At 39.8% G+C, this 13,834-nt stretch overlaps 1 protein-coding gene across 3 annotated transcripts in view; it reads left to right on the top strand.

Moving 5' to 3' along the window:
- Cdk14 (cyclin dependent kinase 14) overlaps positions 1–13,834 on the top strand; it is a 472,739-nt gene that overhangs the window by 453,718 nt on the left and 5,187 nt on the right. For all 3 annotated transcript variants that reach the window (XM_028781762.1, XM_028781763.1, XM_028781764.1), the window contains one exon: positions 13,494–13,633. In XM_028781762.1, coding sequence (XP_028637595.1) covers positions 13,494–13,633 — 140 coding nt within the window. The remainder of the gene's footprint in view (positions 1–13,493; positions 13,634–13,834) is intronic.

Below are 13,834 nucleotides of genomic sequence, written 5' to 3'. Positions count from 1 at the left end.
CCCTTTCTCTCTCTCTCTCTCTCTCTCTCTATCTATCTATCTCTATCCCTCTCTCTCTCTATCTCTCTCTCTATCTCTCTCTCTATCTCTATCTCTATCTCTATCTCTATCTCTATCTCTATCTCTATCTCTCTCAAAGCATAAGGCCCTTATGGAAAACAGTCTTAAAACAAATATTTTTTAGACATAAATATAGCTCGTCCTTATTATAAAAGACAGTCACCTACTTTCGGATTCTGTAGGCAGTGCCATAAGATGATGAAACTGAAGTCTGCATCCCCAGCAAATAAATTGTTCTTTATTTGAGCTAACTTTCAGTAAGCTCTTGAAGTAACATGGTTTTTTTTTTTCCTTAAATAGGACCCATGTTTTTGGTGATGTCTCCATTCCTACCCTTTTAATGCTTTCAACAAACAAGGTGACATTGCTTAAGGGGTAGAGACACTTTCTTCTGTGTCACCATAAAATACCAATGTGTCTTTACCTTAAAGGGTTTTAATTCTGTAGGTTTCTTACTATTTTGGGGCATGTCAGGTCTGCAAGGGAATAAACATGAAGAGAGTTCTATCAGATGCTAACTGCTTTCTGTTTCTCCTCTTGTTATTGTACTCCAAGATTCACCGACGTTGATATAAATGTGCCATGCCTCCTGCAGCTCTCAGACTGCTCGGCAGACTGCTCGCCAGACTGTGGCTGGTGGTTTCCTTTCACTCCATCTGGTTTAAGCCTGTAGAAGGCATTAAGTGAAAAATCTGATATATTTGTTAGGACGTTTATTGTACTACCTACCGAGTTATATTTTCAGTTCTCAGTGAAGGGTTTACTGAGAACATATACTTTGAAGAGGTTTTGTTCAGGGTTAGAGAGTTTTTTCCTTCTCTTTGGGTGAAATCATATCCCACAAAATGGCTCCTTTCAGGAGCTATTACAAGCCCTGTTTACAGCATGAGGACATGCTGTTCCACTCTGGTGAGGCTGGTTCTTGCCTTCAGAAATGTCTGCTGCTAGTGAGATTCGTGAGTTCCAGAACTTCAGAAGTAGCTACCATCACTGTGTGCTCTGTACCTCAAGCAGATGTGCCACTAAGTCACACTGTTTCTGTAGGCCTCTTACAGTGAAAATGTTCCTGCTGACCATGTCATTTGAGCTAAACATTTATAGCTGGTCTATCTGAAACAAAAGCCGTTTCTAAAGTTCAATATGGATTGTTTTTAACCTAAATGAAGATTTAGGTTTGAATTCTCAGTTCTCTTATCATAAAAAATAAGAATTACCCACCTCAGATGAAATAGTGCTTTAATCCACCACTTGAATTCACAAAAGCTGGCTAATCGGGTATAAATACCAAGCACATCATTTTGTTTAACATGTGCCAGCAATTTCTTTTGCTTTAAGAACTTGTGAGCTAGGTAAAATAATAAGACATCTATAATCCATGGGAACAAATTAAAAGTAAGGAAATGTCAGTCCTCTCAGCAACTGTCTGAAGTAGGAGAAGCCAGTAATCCCACACTGATCTGTGTCCAGATGATGGAAGCTTTGAGTCCCTTGCTGCCCTTGAGGTAACATGAGAATTCCACATGGGGTAGGGCCATGTAGCTATAAAGGTCTACTGTTCATGTCTCCACGTAGAGGCGGTGCATGACTCTAAGGAGGAAGCATTGTTGAACCAACAGTCTGATGCACATGTGAACTCACGGAGGCTGAGACAGCCTCAAAAGACCCATACAGGTCTAAACCACACAGAATCCCAGAGGGAGAAGAAATGGACACACAGCCCACCCTCATTATGGTTGATGCCTGCTAGGAAAGGGAACAGTGATCGGCTTTCTCCAGGAGGGCATCACCAGGTAGATAGGATCTAAGGCATGTTGGGGACAGCACAGAATATGATCATAATACATTGTTTGGGAAAAAAATAATAAGAAAGAACTAAAATTTGGAAGCCAGTTCTGTTGCATACAGGCCTTTGGTTTTGAGCATCTTCTATGCCAACTTTTAAGTTTAGAATTTTCATTTCAGTATTCTACAAGTATTAGCTTTCTGATTATAGGGTTAGTTATTTTATATATATATTAATTACATTTAAATATATAAATATAGTTTGTTTTCCTTTCATATTCTCCAGTCACAGGATTCAATTCAAAACATCCTTTGGTGCTTCTGCTATTAGCTACATTGTTAAAATATTTAACAAAAATTAATATTTAGGGACCACATAGTGATTGGCCCTAAATCTTGGACCCTCCTCTAAAACATAACTTGATACAAATATGCTGTGAAAGAGGCTTGTTGTCTTACTAAAAATTATTAATGCTTGGTAAGCTCTAACAAGTGAAAGTGTAACTTAAAATATATTATTTTGATATTGTACAGATAAAACTATAAATTAAGTGTATTTTAATATACATATGTGATATGCATTATACATATGTATTACATATAAAATACACACTATATATTATATTTATATATTATATATAATATTAAGTAAAACTTTACCAATCAGTGATTGTACTTCCACTTGCTTTGGAGAATTGGGTACGAAATTAAAATGGATTCCCTGCAAAATCAATGTAAGAAAGTAGTTAATAGGTAACTATCGTAGGTAGGTGGACAAATGTGATCAACTTTTGTGGTAGGTAAGTAAAGATAACTTTAAATACAACAGGGCTCTTACTTAAAATAATGTGACGTGAAGGTCACAATTTTCACCATGAATATTTATTTTAACATTGAATACATCAGTGGCTTTCTGAAATTTAACTGTGAGAACAGTTCTTTACTTGTTCTTGGGAAAGAATGGTATAATTACATTGTAGGATCACCAATTTTTGACTCTGTAGTGAACTTAAGCATTTGAAGACCCTCTTTTCCCCAGGTCAAATGGTCATTTAAAAATCAAGACAGTAGATTTTGGAATAAAGTTAGTATCTTCCTTTGTCCAGCTCACCGTTCAGCTATTTAGCATAGCTTTCGGAATGCTAGCACGAGTGTTTTAGAAGACTTGATCCCTGCAGACCCCGCTGAGTGCAAGTTCTCTACACTGCCTCCAGGTAGAGTGTGAGGACCACCGTGTGCCATGTTTGGGCCACTGCGTTCCACGTATGGGCCACATCTGGAGCTTATGCCCCACATCTTGTCCATGTTAAGACTAGATTCTTCCTGTTTTTAGACTGAGTTTCCATTATTAAGTGTATGACAATGACAGTATTAACATTCGGGAAAGAATGTCTCTATAGCAATGGAAATCATAATTAAAGGAAAAGAGAAATGTAGGGAAATGTGTCTTTAACTTAATATTTGCATATCTTTGTTTTTATTTTTATTTCTTCCTTCCTTTCTTCCCTTCCTCCCTCCCTCCTTTCCTTTCCCTTCCCTTCCATTCTTTTCCCTTCCTTTCCTTTCCCTTCCTTCCTTCCTTCCTTCCTTCTCTTTTCCTTCCTTTTTCCCCTTCCTTCCTTCCTTCCTTCCTTCCTTCCTTCCTTCCGTTCTTTCTTTCTTTCTTTCTTTCTCTCTCTCTCTCTTTTTTCCTTCCTTTCTACCTTTCTTTTTTTGACACACCAAGTTTAAGTAACATTGCTTACTTAAACTTATTTAAATGAGTCAGGGATGGAGGTGTATCTACAGAGCATAGGCAACTAACCAGTGTCTACATCATGGATAAAAATTACTCCACTCCACACCCCACCCCTGCAACCATAACCATTAACTTCAGTAGCTACCCTGGTCTGGATAAGGCCTCAGCCGTGAAAGAACATTGGCTGGCCCCACCTTGTGTAGGTGCCCTGGAGGTAACAGCTACGGGGAGTTCATGAGGTCAGTGGTCATGTCATGTACAGAGAGCACTGCACTTCTCCATGAACCTGTCTGAGCTGAATAATCCTTTGATCATCTGAGTCAATTAAATGATATTGGTAAAAACAGTTTAGAGATTATAGAGTTTCCTACAAATAATATTATCACTATAGTCATTCATATTAAAGAGAATTAGTCTTGACAAGGATAAGTGTTCGTAAGGAGGTTGTCATTAGGATAAATAAATGAGACTCAAATGGTTTTCTATGCACTAAGACCTAACTTATCTATGGAAACTATTATGTCAAGATTTCCTGTTTACCTTTATGGGAGGAATCTTACTATGTTTTGCTAAAAGCCAGGAATCAGCAAAGGACTGTGTTTTCTGTGCTGAAAAGCCCCATGTCTTTGCTATTTGTTGACTAGGATTGCCTCTCTGCTTTCTTGCATGGCCCCACACCTCAGGTTGAGGAGTTCCTGCACAAGTCTCTATTTTTCTTTCACATTAGTCTGTTTTCCTCATGAATTTGTCCCAATGTCACAGATTCCATTAAGTCATGGTTGATCAATCACCAAACCCTCTTTAGAAAATAAACTTCAACCTAATTTTCTAAAACCAAGACCTTTTCTGAGAACCAGAAAGACTTTTGAGGATGGTTCCCTCTAACAGACGCTCTGATAAGAAGTAGCTACAGGAGCGCTTTGCTTCTGACATGCAGACAAGATGGAGAGCTACATCCATAGTTCTGTCTGGTGCTGTCAAGAGCAGGGATGGATCTCTCTGGTTGGTGTGTGGCTACTTCACAAATCATGGAAGCAGTTTTAAGAGGTCAGATATTAAACTCAGTGGCTACTACCCATGTTGGCATCTGCCCCATTGGCATGCACGCTGTCAATTGAAAGGACCCGTGCACTGTACCAATGCTCTGTGGAGAGCTGTAGTATGTACCTTGTGGGGATACACCCCTTCCCATTACTCCAGCTAGTTATGCAAGGTGTGGGACAAAGCATGGTAACTGTAATTGTGCTTCAGACAAAGCCTCATAGTTTGTGGACTTCTATCCCAAAACTGTATGAAATGCAAGTAAGGGATATTCTAGAACTTTCTATTCTATATCATCTCAAGCTTTTGCATGAAAACAGGTTCTTCACTGAATGCTGTAGTTAGTGTTTTATGCCGAATACAACTCTAATCACTATATCCAGCGTTCATGAGCAGAAGCATTCAAAGATCCCAGTGAGCATTCATATATTACATGTATTTATTATATTAATAATATAAATTTATGTCACATTTAGTCTATACCACACATGATTACAAGTAACATCATATACTGTAATATATTACACATACCTACAAGTCAGCTCTAGAGAACAAAATGGAACTATCCTTAGTCATTCTATTAGCAGATCTATCATAAGTTTTGGAGGAAAGTCTCTTTTCCTCCAAACCACAGTGAGGCAAAATAAGGTGAACCCCCCAAAAAACAAACAAAGAAACAAACAAACAAACAAAACCAAAAGAACAGTGATTGATTTCCATCTCAATTGGAAAAATGAAGAAAGAATAAAAAGTAAAATAATATTCCTTGAAGGATATGCATTTTGAAGTATTTAAAGACTTTAAACATGGAGGTTTGATGGTGGTGATGGTGGTTTAAAAATTAAAGTTTTATTTATTTATTTATTTATTTGTTTATTTATTTAATGTATAGGAGTACACTGTTGCTATCTTCAGACACACCAGGGGAGGGTATCAGACCCCATTATAGATGGTTGTGAGCCACCATGTGGTTGCTGAGCATTGAACTCAGGACCTGAACAGTGAGTGCTCTAAAATACTTAGCCAACTCTCTAGCCCCCAGATGTTTATTTTTTTTAAAGTTCTTCCTTCTCAGATTAAGATGAATGATGAACATCTATAGACACAATCAGTCCAGATCTAACATCCAGGCGTTCAGCAAGTGCCTTGTCTCTCCTCTTGGCAGGAGCCCTGCCCTGTAGGATGGGCCCTCTTCCCCTGGCCAGAGCAGCTGCTTCCTCGTTTCTGTCCCTGTTTGTATTCTTCCTCTCTTCTCCTCTCAATCTTGGCAGTCTTCTTTAGCCTAATGGAGCGTTCTGGATTTGTCTTGCTCTGTTTTCAAGAAGGTGCAGTTTCTGCGTGCTTTGCAGCAGTTGGGTGCAAGGATGGATGGAGAGAAACAGAGGGGGCACTGTTGGATCTGTTCCTGGGAGGCAGAGGAATTGTGCAGGCCCATGCTAACCCTACTGCCCTTACTTTATAGTCACATTCTCCCCAGATGCAAGGTTTTGTGGTGTTACAGCTGGAGCCGAGCTGTCTGTGACAGGCTCTTCATCTTGTTTCTGAATCACAAAACTACCCAGGGCAAAAACAGAGAATATGCTGCCTGCTATCAATGGTCCAAGTCTACGGCTGCATTTCATTACCCAGGTTATCACCTTTTATGCTTAAAAAGTCACAAGTAAAGAGCAAGAATGAGTGTGGCGGGGTCAGTTAAAAGGAACGCAGAACCAATGCATTCAGAAGTGTTTGATTGAAGGTTACTCGTCATATAAGTCTCTGTTCACACACACTTAAGCTCCAGATCTGCTAAGAACTGTCTATTTCTTATCATTGTAACTTGTGATTTTTAAGTTCCTGAAATTCCCCCCCCCCAAAGAATTTCTATAAACAGCAGTGTCTTTTTAAAAACATGAAAATGTATTGGTCTGAGAGCTAGCTCAGTGGGTAAAGGTTCTTGCAGCCAATTCTAATGATCTGTGGTTGATCCTCGGACCTGAGTGGTTGAAGGAGAGATCTGATTCCCATAGATAAGTTATGTTCTGACCATCAACCATGTAGTAAGGTTATCTTGGTACCCAAATACCCAACCTCCTTTTCCTTCATTAGTCAGTCAAACAATTGAGCAGCCAACTGACCAATAAATATTAAATATGAAGGGAATGAACATTTCTACGTACATGCTATGGGTTTCTCTGACCTTTCATACACATAGGGTCTCACTGGGCAGCACCACCAAGGAAATAAAATGGTGTATGGTGAAAGAACAGGCTAGATTCACTTCACGTGGCCAACTGTTGATCCTAAATAGAGGAGAACTGAAAGAACTGATTTAGAAAGAGGAAGGAGGGGCACAGGGAAACAGCAGTTTAGTGATTATTACGGGAAGGGGATGTAAAACTTACAAGGATGGATGATTTCATACTGAATAATTAAATTGTGCGCGTGTGTGCGTGCGTGCGTGTGTGCATGTGTGCATAACTAGGAGTTCTCTTTACTAACACTTGGAATTACCTGCAATGCTACCTAAGGCACACCCTTTTAAATTCACAGGCGAATCAAGCAGAGGAATTTCTAGTAGGACAGAGTGAAGGAAGGAAGGAGACCAGAGTAACAAAGTTACCATTTCCGGAGTTATTGTCTAAAGTGGAGAACACTGACTGCTGTAGGCCTAAGAAAGAAAGGGCATAGGGACTGAGTGTCCCCACACAGAATGAAGGTACTTAGAGCACAGGGGTGGGCTTCAGGAATATAGTTCAGCTTAATCCATGGACTGGGTCCTTTTATTTAAACAAACACACAAACAAACCTGCTTCGAAAAAAGAGAAACTGCAAGAAAAAACTTTTCATGCCAGTTTTTTCTCTAGATAGAGAAGAAAATGTCTCCCCTAAGAAATACAGGTTTGGCCTAAATTTACACAATTTATAGGGTTTCAAAGGCCAGCAACAAGAATCTGTGCAGTCCCTGGGTCCTGGGAGAGCACTCGGGCTCTTAAAAAAAAGTAAGAGGAAATCCCCATGGAGCAACATTCTCAGTCCCCCCTCCTCAGGAACCCTCAGGTAAGCAGTGTGCAAGCATGAGCTCACAAGCCACAACTGCAGCGTCACTGGGGAAGATCCTTGGGACTGAGAACAGCAGCAAAAGAAACTGGATTAAACTCCCTCCTAACTTACGACTTCAGTTACTGAAAATTGTCACTGGGATATGTTTCATAGATATTATATATAACACATTTAATATGTTGTACATACATAACATATATAATACATATGAACATATGTATTATGAACATATGAACATATGTATTATATATGAATATATGAATGAATAAATAATATATATTAGGTGCAGATAACTGGCCAGTCAGTCAGAGTGAAAAGCGGCTCTGGGGTGATTACCAATTGGAGAAAACAGGAGGTAGCAGATGAAACATATGGCCACACATGCTGCAAATTCAGTGAGGTGGCATTGCACAAGTTAAAAACGGGGAGAGAGAGTTCTGAAAGGGTTAAAACTGGGGCAGTTTTTCTAGAATTGATGGACATGAAGTTAAGGAAACAATGAATGCCAGGCACCTGTCAAGCTCATGTGACAAATAAATAAAACAACCATGAGGTTTTTTAAGGTAGCAAGGAATGTCTGAACTATGAGAAGAGAAGTGACTCAATAAGTTAGCAAGAACTGATACAGTAACAGCATAGTGCTGCCAGCAACAGCAGTAAAGCATCTCATGGGCGTCTTTTGAAGAAAGTAGAAAATAAAATCAGATATTAGACAATTGCATAAAAGATGAGACTACTGTCATTAGAATTAATGCATTCTAATTTGTTTTTCCCAATTATTTCATAGGCAAGTAAAGATCACCGTAACCCTTAATTTATAGTCAAATTTAGGTGCTAAGGAATGGTGGAGTTTCTTCTTTGATGTAAAAGGCCAGCCTTTTCTAGGTGCTTTCCCATTTGCTAGCTGTAGCTTGGGTGGTGCTTCGGCTTTTGGTCACATGTTTGGGAACAGTATAGAGAACAGTGGACGTTATTGCCAGGCACTCAGCATGACTCCTCTGCAGAAAAGGGACCTATAGACACCCGTTACTATCCCGCCAAGGTGCACTATGAGACGACTAACCGGAGATTCAATTAAAATAGGAACAATATTTACAAGAGTTCTGAACTAAGTGGGGAAACCTGGTGGAGCTTGCTTTCCGTTGCCTCATTACTGGATGAATGAATCAAGGTTACCACATGAAAACCCACAGACTCCACTAACCTGGGCTCATAGGGGCTCACAGAGACTGAACCAACACCCAGGGAGCACACATGGATCTGACCTAGGCCCTCTGCATATATTTAATGGTTGTGTGGCTTGGGTGTTGCTGTGAAACCCTAAACACTAGAAGGGGGCCTGAGGAGGAATGGATCTGGGGGAGAAGGGAAGCAGGGACCTGGGGGTTGGGGTGGGGGCTGGGAGAAGAGGGGGGAAGGAAAACTGCACTCAGGTTGTTATATATGAGAAAATAATTTTAAAAAATCACTCCTGCTATCGGATGTTTCCTTCCTGTTCCTCCAAGTTAACAGGCACTGAGAATGTGTTACATTAAAGCCTCTTTACATTACTTGTGCCTACCATATTCAGACTCCTTCCCAGAGTGTCCTGCCCCCTTGAGATTTCTTTTGTGTGACAAGCCACAGCTTGTGAAGTCATACACAGGGCTTCCCTGTGTATGGTCAATTGTAAGGTCAATGTGACCTTAAATAAACCTTCAGAAAACTGAGAAAGCCTGGTGATACCATGGTGTGAGCTAAGGCTGCTTTCCTGAGAGGGAAGGTGCCCCAGTTCAGGTCTCACTGCTGATCAGACTGGTAATGGTAGGCTGTGTCTGTCAGGTCTTGCTGTCGGAGTTGCAGGTCTCGGAAGGGCTCCACTGTTTGCTATCCTGATATTAAGGTGGAGTAGAACTTAGCATTTGCATTTGGAGAACTACTGCCCTCAAGTACAACTGTACACTTAGATACAGAAAAATAAAATAGTATGGGAGCCAGCAAAACTGCCTTTTCCTGCCTTTGTAATGAAAAGAGACAGGATCGGCTTCATCATGCATTGCGAGTAAGCCCAACGGAGTTCCTATGAGCATGTTGATATGCAGTGCTGGAATCCCAACTCCGCAAGTGAGTTTCCTGTCCACCAGCTAAGATAGGCTTGCCATTTGTATCCGCTGCCCTCTCCTGGAATCAGGCAGCTTCACTTACATCTTTAAACTATTCCCATGCCAAATCTTGTCTGTAGGTAAGCCATTTAGAGAGACTAGGTGAATGGATACCGAGCAGCATCCCTAAGTGTTTGTCATCTCTCAGAACTGGAATCTTGGAATCCAAACAGTGGTCTAAACCTGCAGTCACTCAGCAGTGATCATTTCAAACACAGGCAAAGGAGTCTGTATTCTCTGTTTGCCTTTAGTTCTTAGTTCATGTCTCCCATGTTTAAAACAGTGCACACCAAAGTTGTGTAGCTGTTGATTTTGTTGACTAAAGTCCAAGTCTTATGGCTTAGTGTCCTTCTATGAATTTTACTTTGTGCTGTTATAAAAACCTCTGGTTTGAAAAATCACAAATCTCTAGTTCAAAGTTTCATGTTACAGCCACATTATATAGAAGCACACATTTTAATAGTGCCAACAAAAAAATTATAAGTTCATGTATTGTTTGCACATTTGGGCATAGCTTGAACTGGGAAGGCTAAAGAAAGTCTATCTACATCTGCCTCCTTAGTACTGGGATTATAGGCATGTACCACCACACCCAGTTTGTTTTTAAAATGTAGCTCTGGCTGGAATTATACAAAATGCAGCTCAGGCTAGCCTAATGCTCCTGCCCCTGCCTTTAATGTAGCCTATCCCCATGGGCATGTACTAACACAACCAGCAAATATTCTTAATCATAAAAGAGTGTAAGTTATGTGAAATTGTTTACTAAATAGTTTTGTGGCAAGTGTGCTTTTTCTTCTTTTCAAAACACCCTTTATAAAAAGAGGAGATTCTGGTAATGAATTAAACACACATTTAATACTTTATATGCCAGCTGATCTGTGTAACTTAACATCTGCATAGTTTTAAATTTGTATAGCCAGTAAAATTGTAGTGTATATTGATGCTATTTCAAGAATAGATGTGTGATTATAATCCTATGGGAGACATTTTTTAATTTAGTTTTCATCATCTTTTGAAAGTTTACTGCAAGATCTTAAACATCCAGGGAAATAATGACACTCTTTTTAAAAGGGAAAAGGTGAATTAACAGTAGCCACCAGTACATAGACGAGCATTTTATATAAGACTAAAACAGAAGTTAGAAGACATTGAATTTTCAAATTCAATTTGAAAGAAGGTAGGAAAATAAAAAGGCAGAGGAAGATAAGATGGCAACACACAATTACCCTGGTAACAGCAATTCCAAATGCACCAATCCTAAATAAAATGCCAACAGACTAAACTTTCTTATTAAGATAGTAAGACACAGGGATTGCCTGAGTGCATAAAAATTAAATCCAGCCATGTAATATATATGAAAGAGAAGGTAGGTCACAAAAGGTGTCAGAGAAATACTAAACCAAAGGCACATGCAGTCATTAAATTGATGAGGGAAAAATGTGAACTTTAACGTAGAATGTCTTATTAAATGTAGAAAAGATCATATGAGGATGAAAGTCCTACTTTATGTGGAAGGTATAACATTTCTTGAATGTTATAGATCTAAGTGCTAGCTTTGCACGGCTTAAGACACTCATGGGTTTATATGGAAGATACAAATATGCCATCATGATAGGAAATGGATAACCACAGTCATTATAGCACTCTGATGAGGTAAACTGATTGCTTCAGATAAAGCTGCTTCCCAAAAGTACGAAATCTCATATATACACGTGGTTCATCCATTTTATTTCTGAGATGAGAAGACTAGTATCAGAAAAATATGTGTTAGGACAGATATGGTAGCTCATGCACTTTAGGAAGCTGAGGCAGGAAGAAAACCTGCCATGACTGTATAACTAATGACAAACCAGCTTTGACTGAAAATGAGATCTTATTGCTCTTTATTTCACATGTTTGCATGTTTATGTTCATGAATTTAGTGTTGGATATCAAATATTCTAATCACCAGTTTCTCTGTGTACATAAAATATAGTAACATAGGGTTTGGGGTGATTGGCAGTGTTCTTTCTTTTTTAAGTAAATGATATGTATTTAATTTGTACAAAATTGTGTCAGGCTCCAAACTCAGATCTGATTGCAGTCTGGCTCCAATGCTTTATTTTATCAAAATGATATAAAATTGATAGGAATGAGATGTTCACTGTGTAATTTATAGACAGTACTTTCGGTGTAATGATTCCTTTATTAAATAGCGAAGTCTGTCTATTTCAAACTTGACTTTTAGAACTGTTAACGGCAAGGTTGTAAGCATGAGAGGTCTTGAAGCAGGAAGGTATAGTGTCGGTGACCTAGACCCCTCTGTAAGGGAGAGAAGAAGGGCTTTGAAAACCACTCCTTTTCCTGTGGACCGTCGTCTGTCAGTCAGAGACACTTAAAGCCAGTCCGTGGCTCTGTCTGTAAATGAAAGAAACAGATGAAGCAGACATCCACTGCAGCAGTGGACCCATTCTTCAGGCTTGTGGTGGGAAGATGTAAAGAGGTCTCCTGGACCAGTCTGTGATCCACTGCAGTTTCTGCCTGGGTGCATCAACTCCTTTCCCCTTCCACAGCCCCCTCCCGGAAGCTTCACCTTCCCACTACAAAAATGCTGGCATGTGGAGCTGGTGGCTGAGGCGTGCTTAGCACCTTCAAGGCTTTTAAAATACTTTCGGAGCAGCTGGGCCCCAAGCCCTGTCTGGCTGCCTCCTCTGAGACTTGGTGTAGTTAGCTCTGCTTGCAGAAACACAAAGATGTATGGGGAAAAGCCTTTGGAGAACATGGATTCCTTCAGTGAGCATTCCACTGCCGTCCCCTACCTACTTTCTACACCACCAAATGGGGGTGGTATCCTTCTTGGACTGTAGTAAATATGAGAATGAGAAAAGTGCCTGACATATGTTCTACTCTCTCTGGAGGGAGTGCCATCAGTGTTATGTTAATTATGCATGTCTGATTGCTCTGACCAGCAGAATAGTTTCCATGAAAAGCAAAACTGGAAAGACCAAGCATGGCTGCCACCCGTTGGAAAGCTTATACCACATCAAAGGTTTTGCCTCTATCCCTTTCTCCCGTAATCTTGAGACACATACCCTCTATCTACTGTTGTTTTAAAGGTCATCTTGAATTGATTTAGCCCCGTATCATTTAAGCATATCTGTTTGTTAACCTGGATGCTGGTATCAGAATGACTGGCATTTGGCAGGACACTTGCTTCAGTGATTTTTTTTTTATTGAAGGCAAGAAAATATAAATTTTTTGAGGAAAAGTAATTTTAGTAACTAGAGAACTTAATAACAGCTCTATTTTAATTCCCCCAGTTATTCGGTATTAATTTCCTATAAATGCATCCATATGTGTATGCCATACAAAGAGTCCATGAGTGAATGCTGGCAACTATTTGATAAACTGTCATCTATAATTTTCTACTTCTGAACTTACTTTCATCCATTCTGAAATAATCAGTACTTTGCTTACAGTCAAAATATTTTAAGTCAACAATACTTAGCATATCTGGAGAAAAGGATGTTTTGGAGTAACACATACTGGAAGGGTGCATATGCATTCAGTCTGTTTATTTCAGCAGGTAATTTAAGTTGTTTCCCTGGCCAGGAATAAACTGAGTACATAAAACATGGCATGAGCCTTAGGTCCTATTTAGTGAATTTCTTCTGTGGTCTGATGATTTCTCTGTTTTTACTTGTTTTCAGGCTCAGCTATGTAAATCATGCTGAAGATCTGGCCTCCAAGCTTCTACAGTGTTCCCCAAAGAACAGGCTATCAGCACAGGCCGCCTTGAGCCATGAGTATTTCAGCGATTTGCCCCCGCGGCTATGGGAGCTGACTGATAGTGAGTAGGACTCCAGCATCCAATCAAAGCACTTGGTCATCAATATGTAGCACGCATGTAGACAGATGGGCTCTTTCATGTGTGCATAAACATAAGGTTGTGTGCTTGGGTGTATGCACTGTGTGTGTGTGTGTGTGTGTGTGTGTGTGTGTGTGAGAGAGAGAGAGAGAGAGAGAGAGAGAGAGAGAGAGAGAGAGAGAG

Source organism: Grammomys surdaster, unplaced genomic scaffold (assembly GCF_004785775.1).
Source record: "Grammomys surdaster isolate TR1022 unplaced genomic scaffold, NIH_TR_1.0 543, whole genome shotgun sequence".
NCBI classification, from domain to species: Eukaryota; Metazoa; Chordata; class Mammalia; order Rodentia; family Muridae; genus Grammomys; species Grammomys surdaster.
This window is presented reverse-complemented; position numbering and strand designations above follow the sequence as displayed.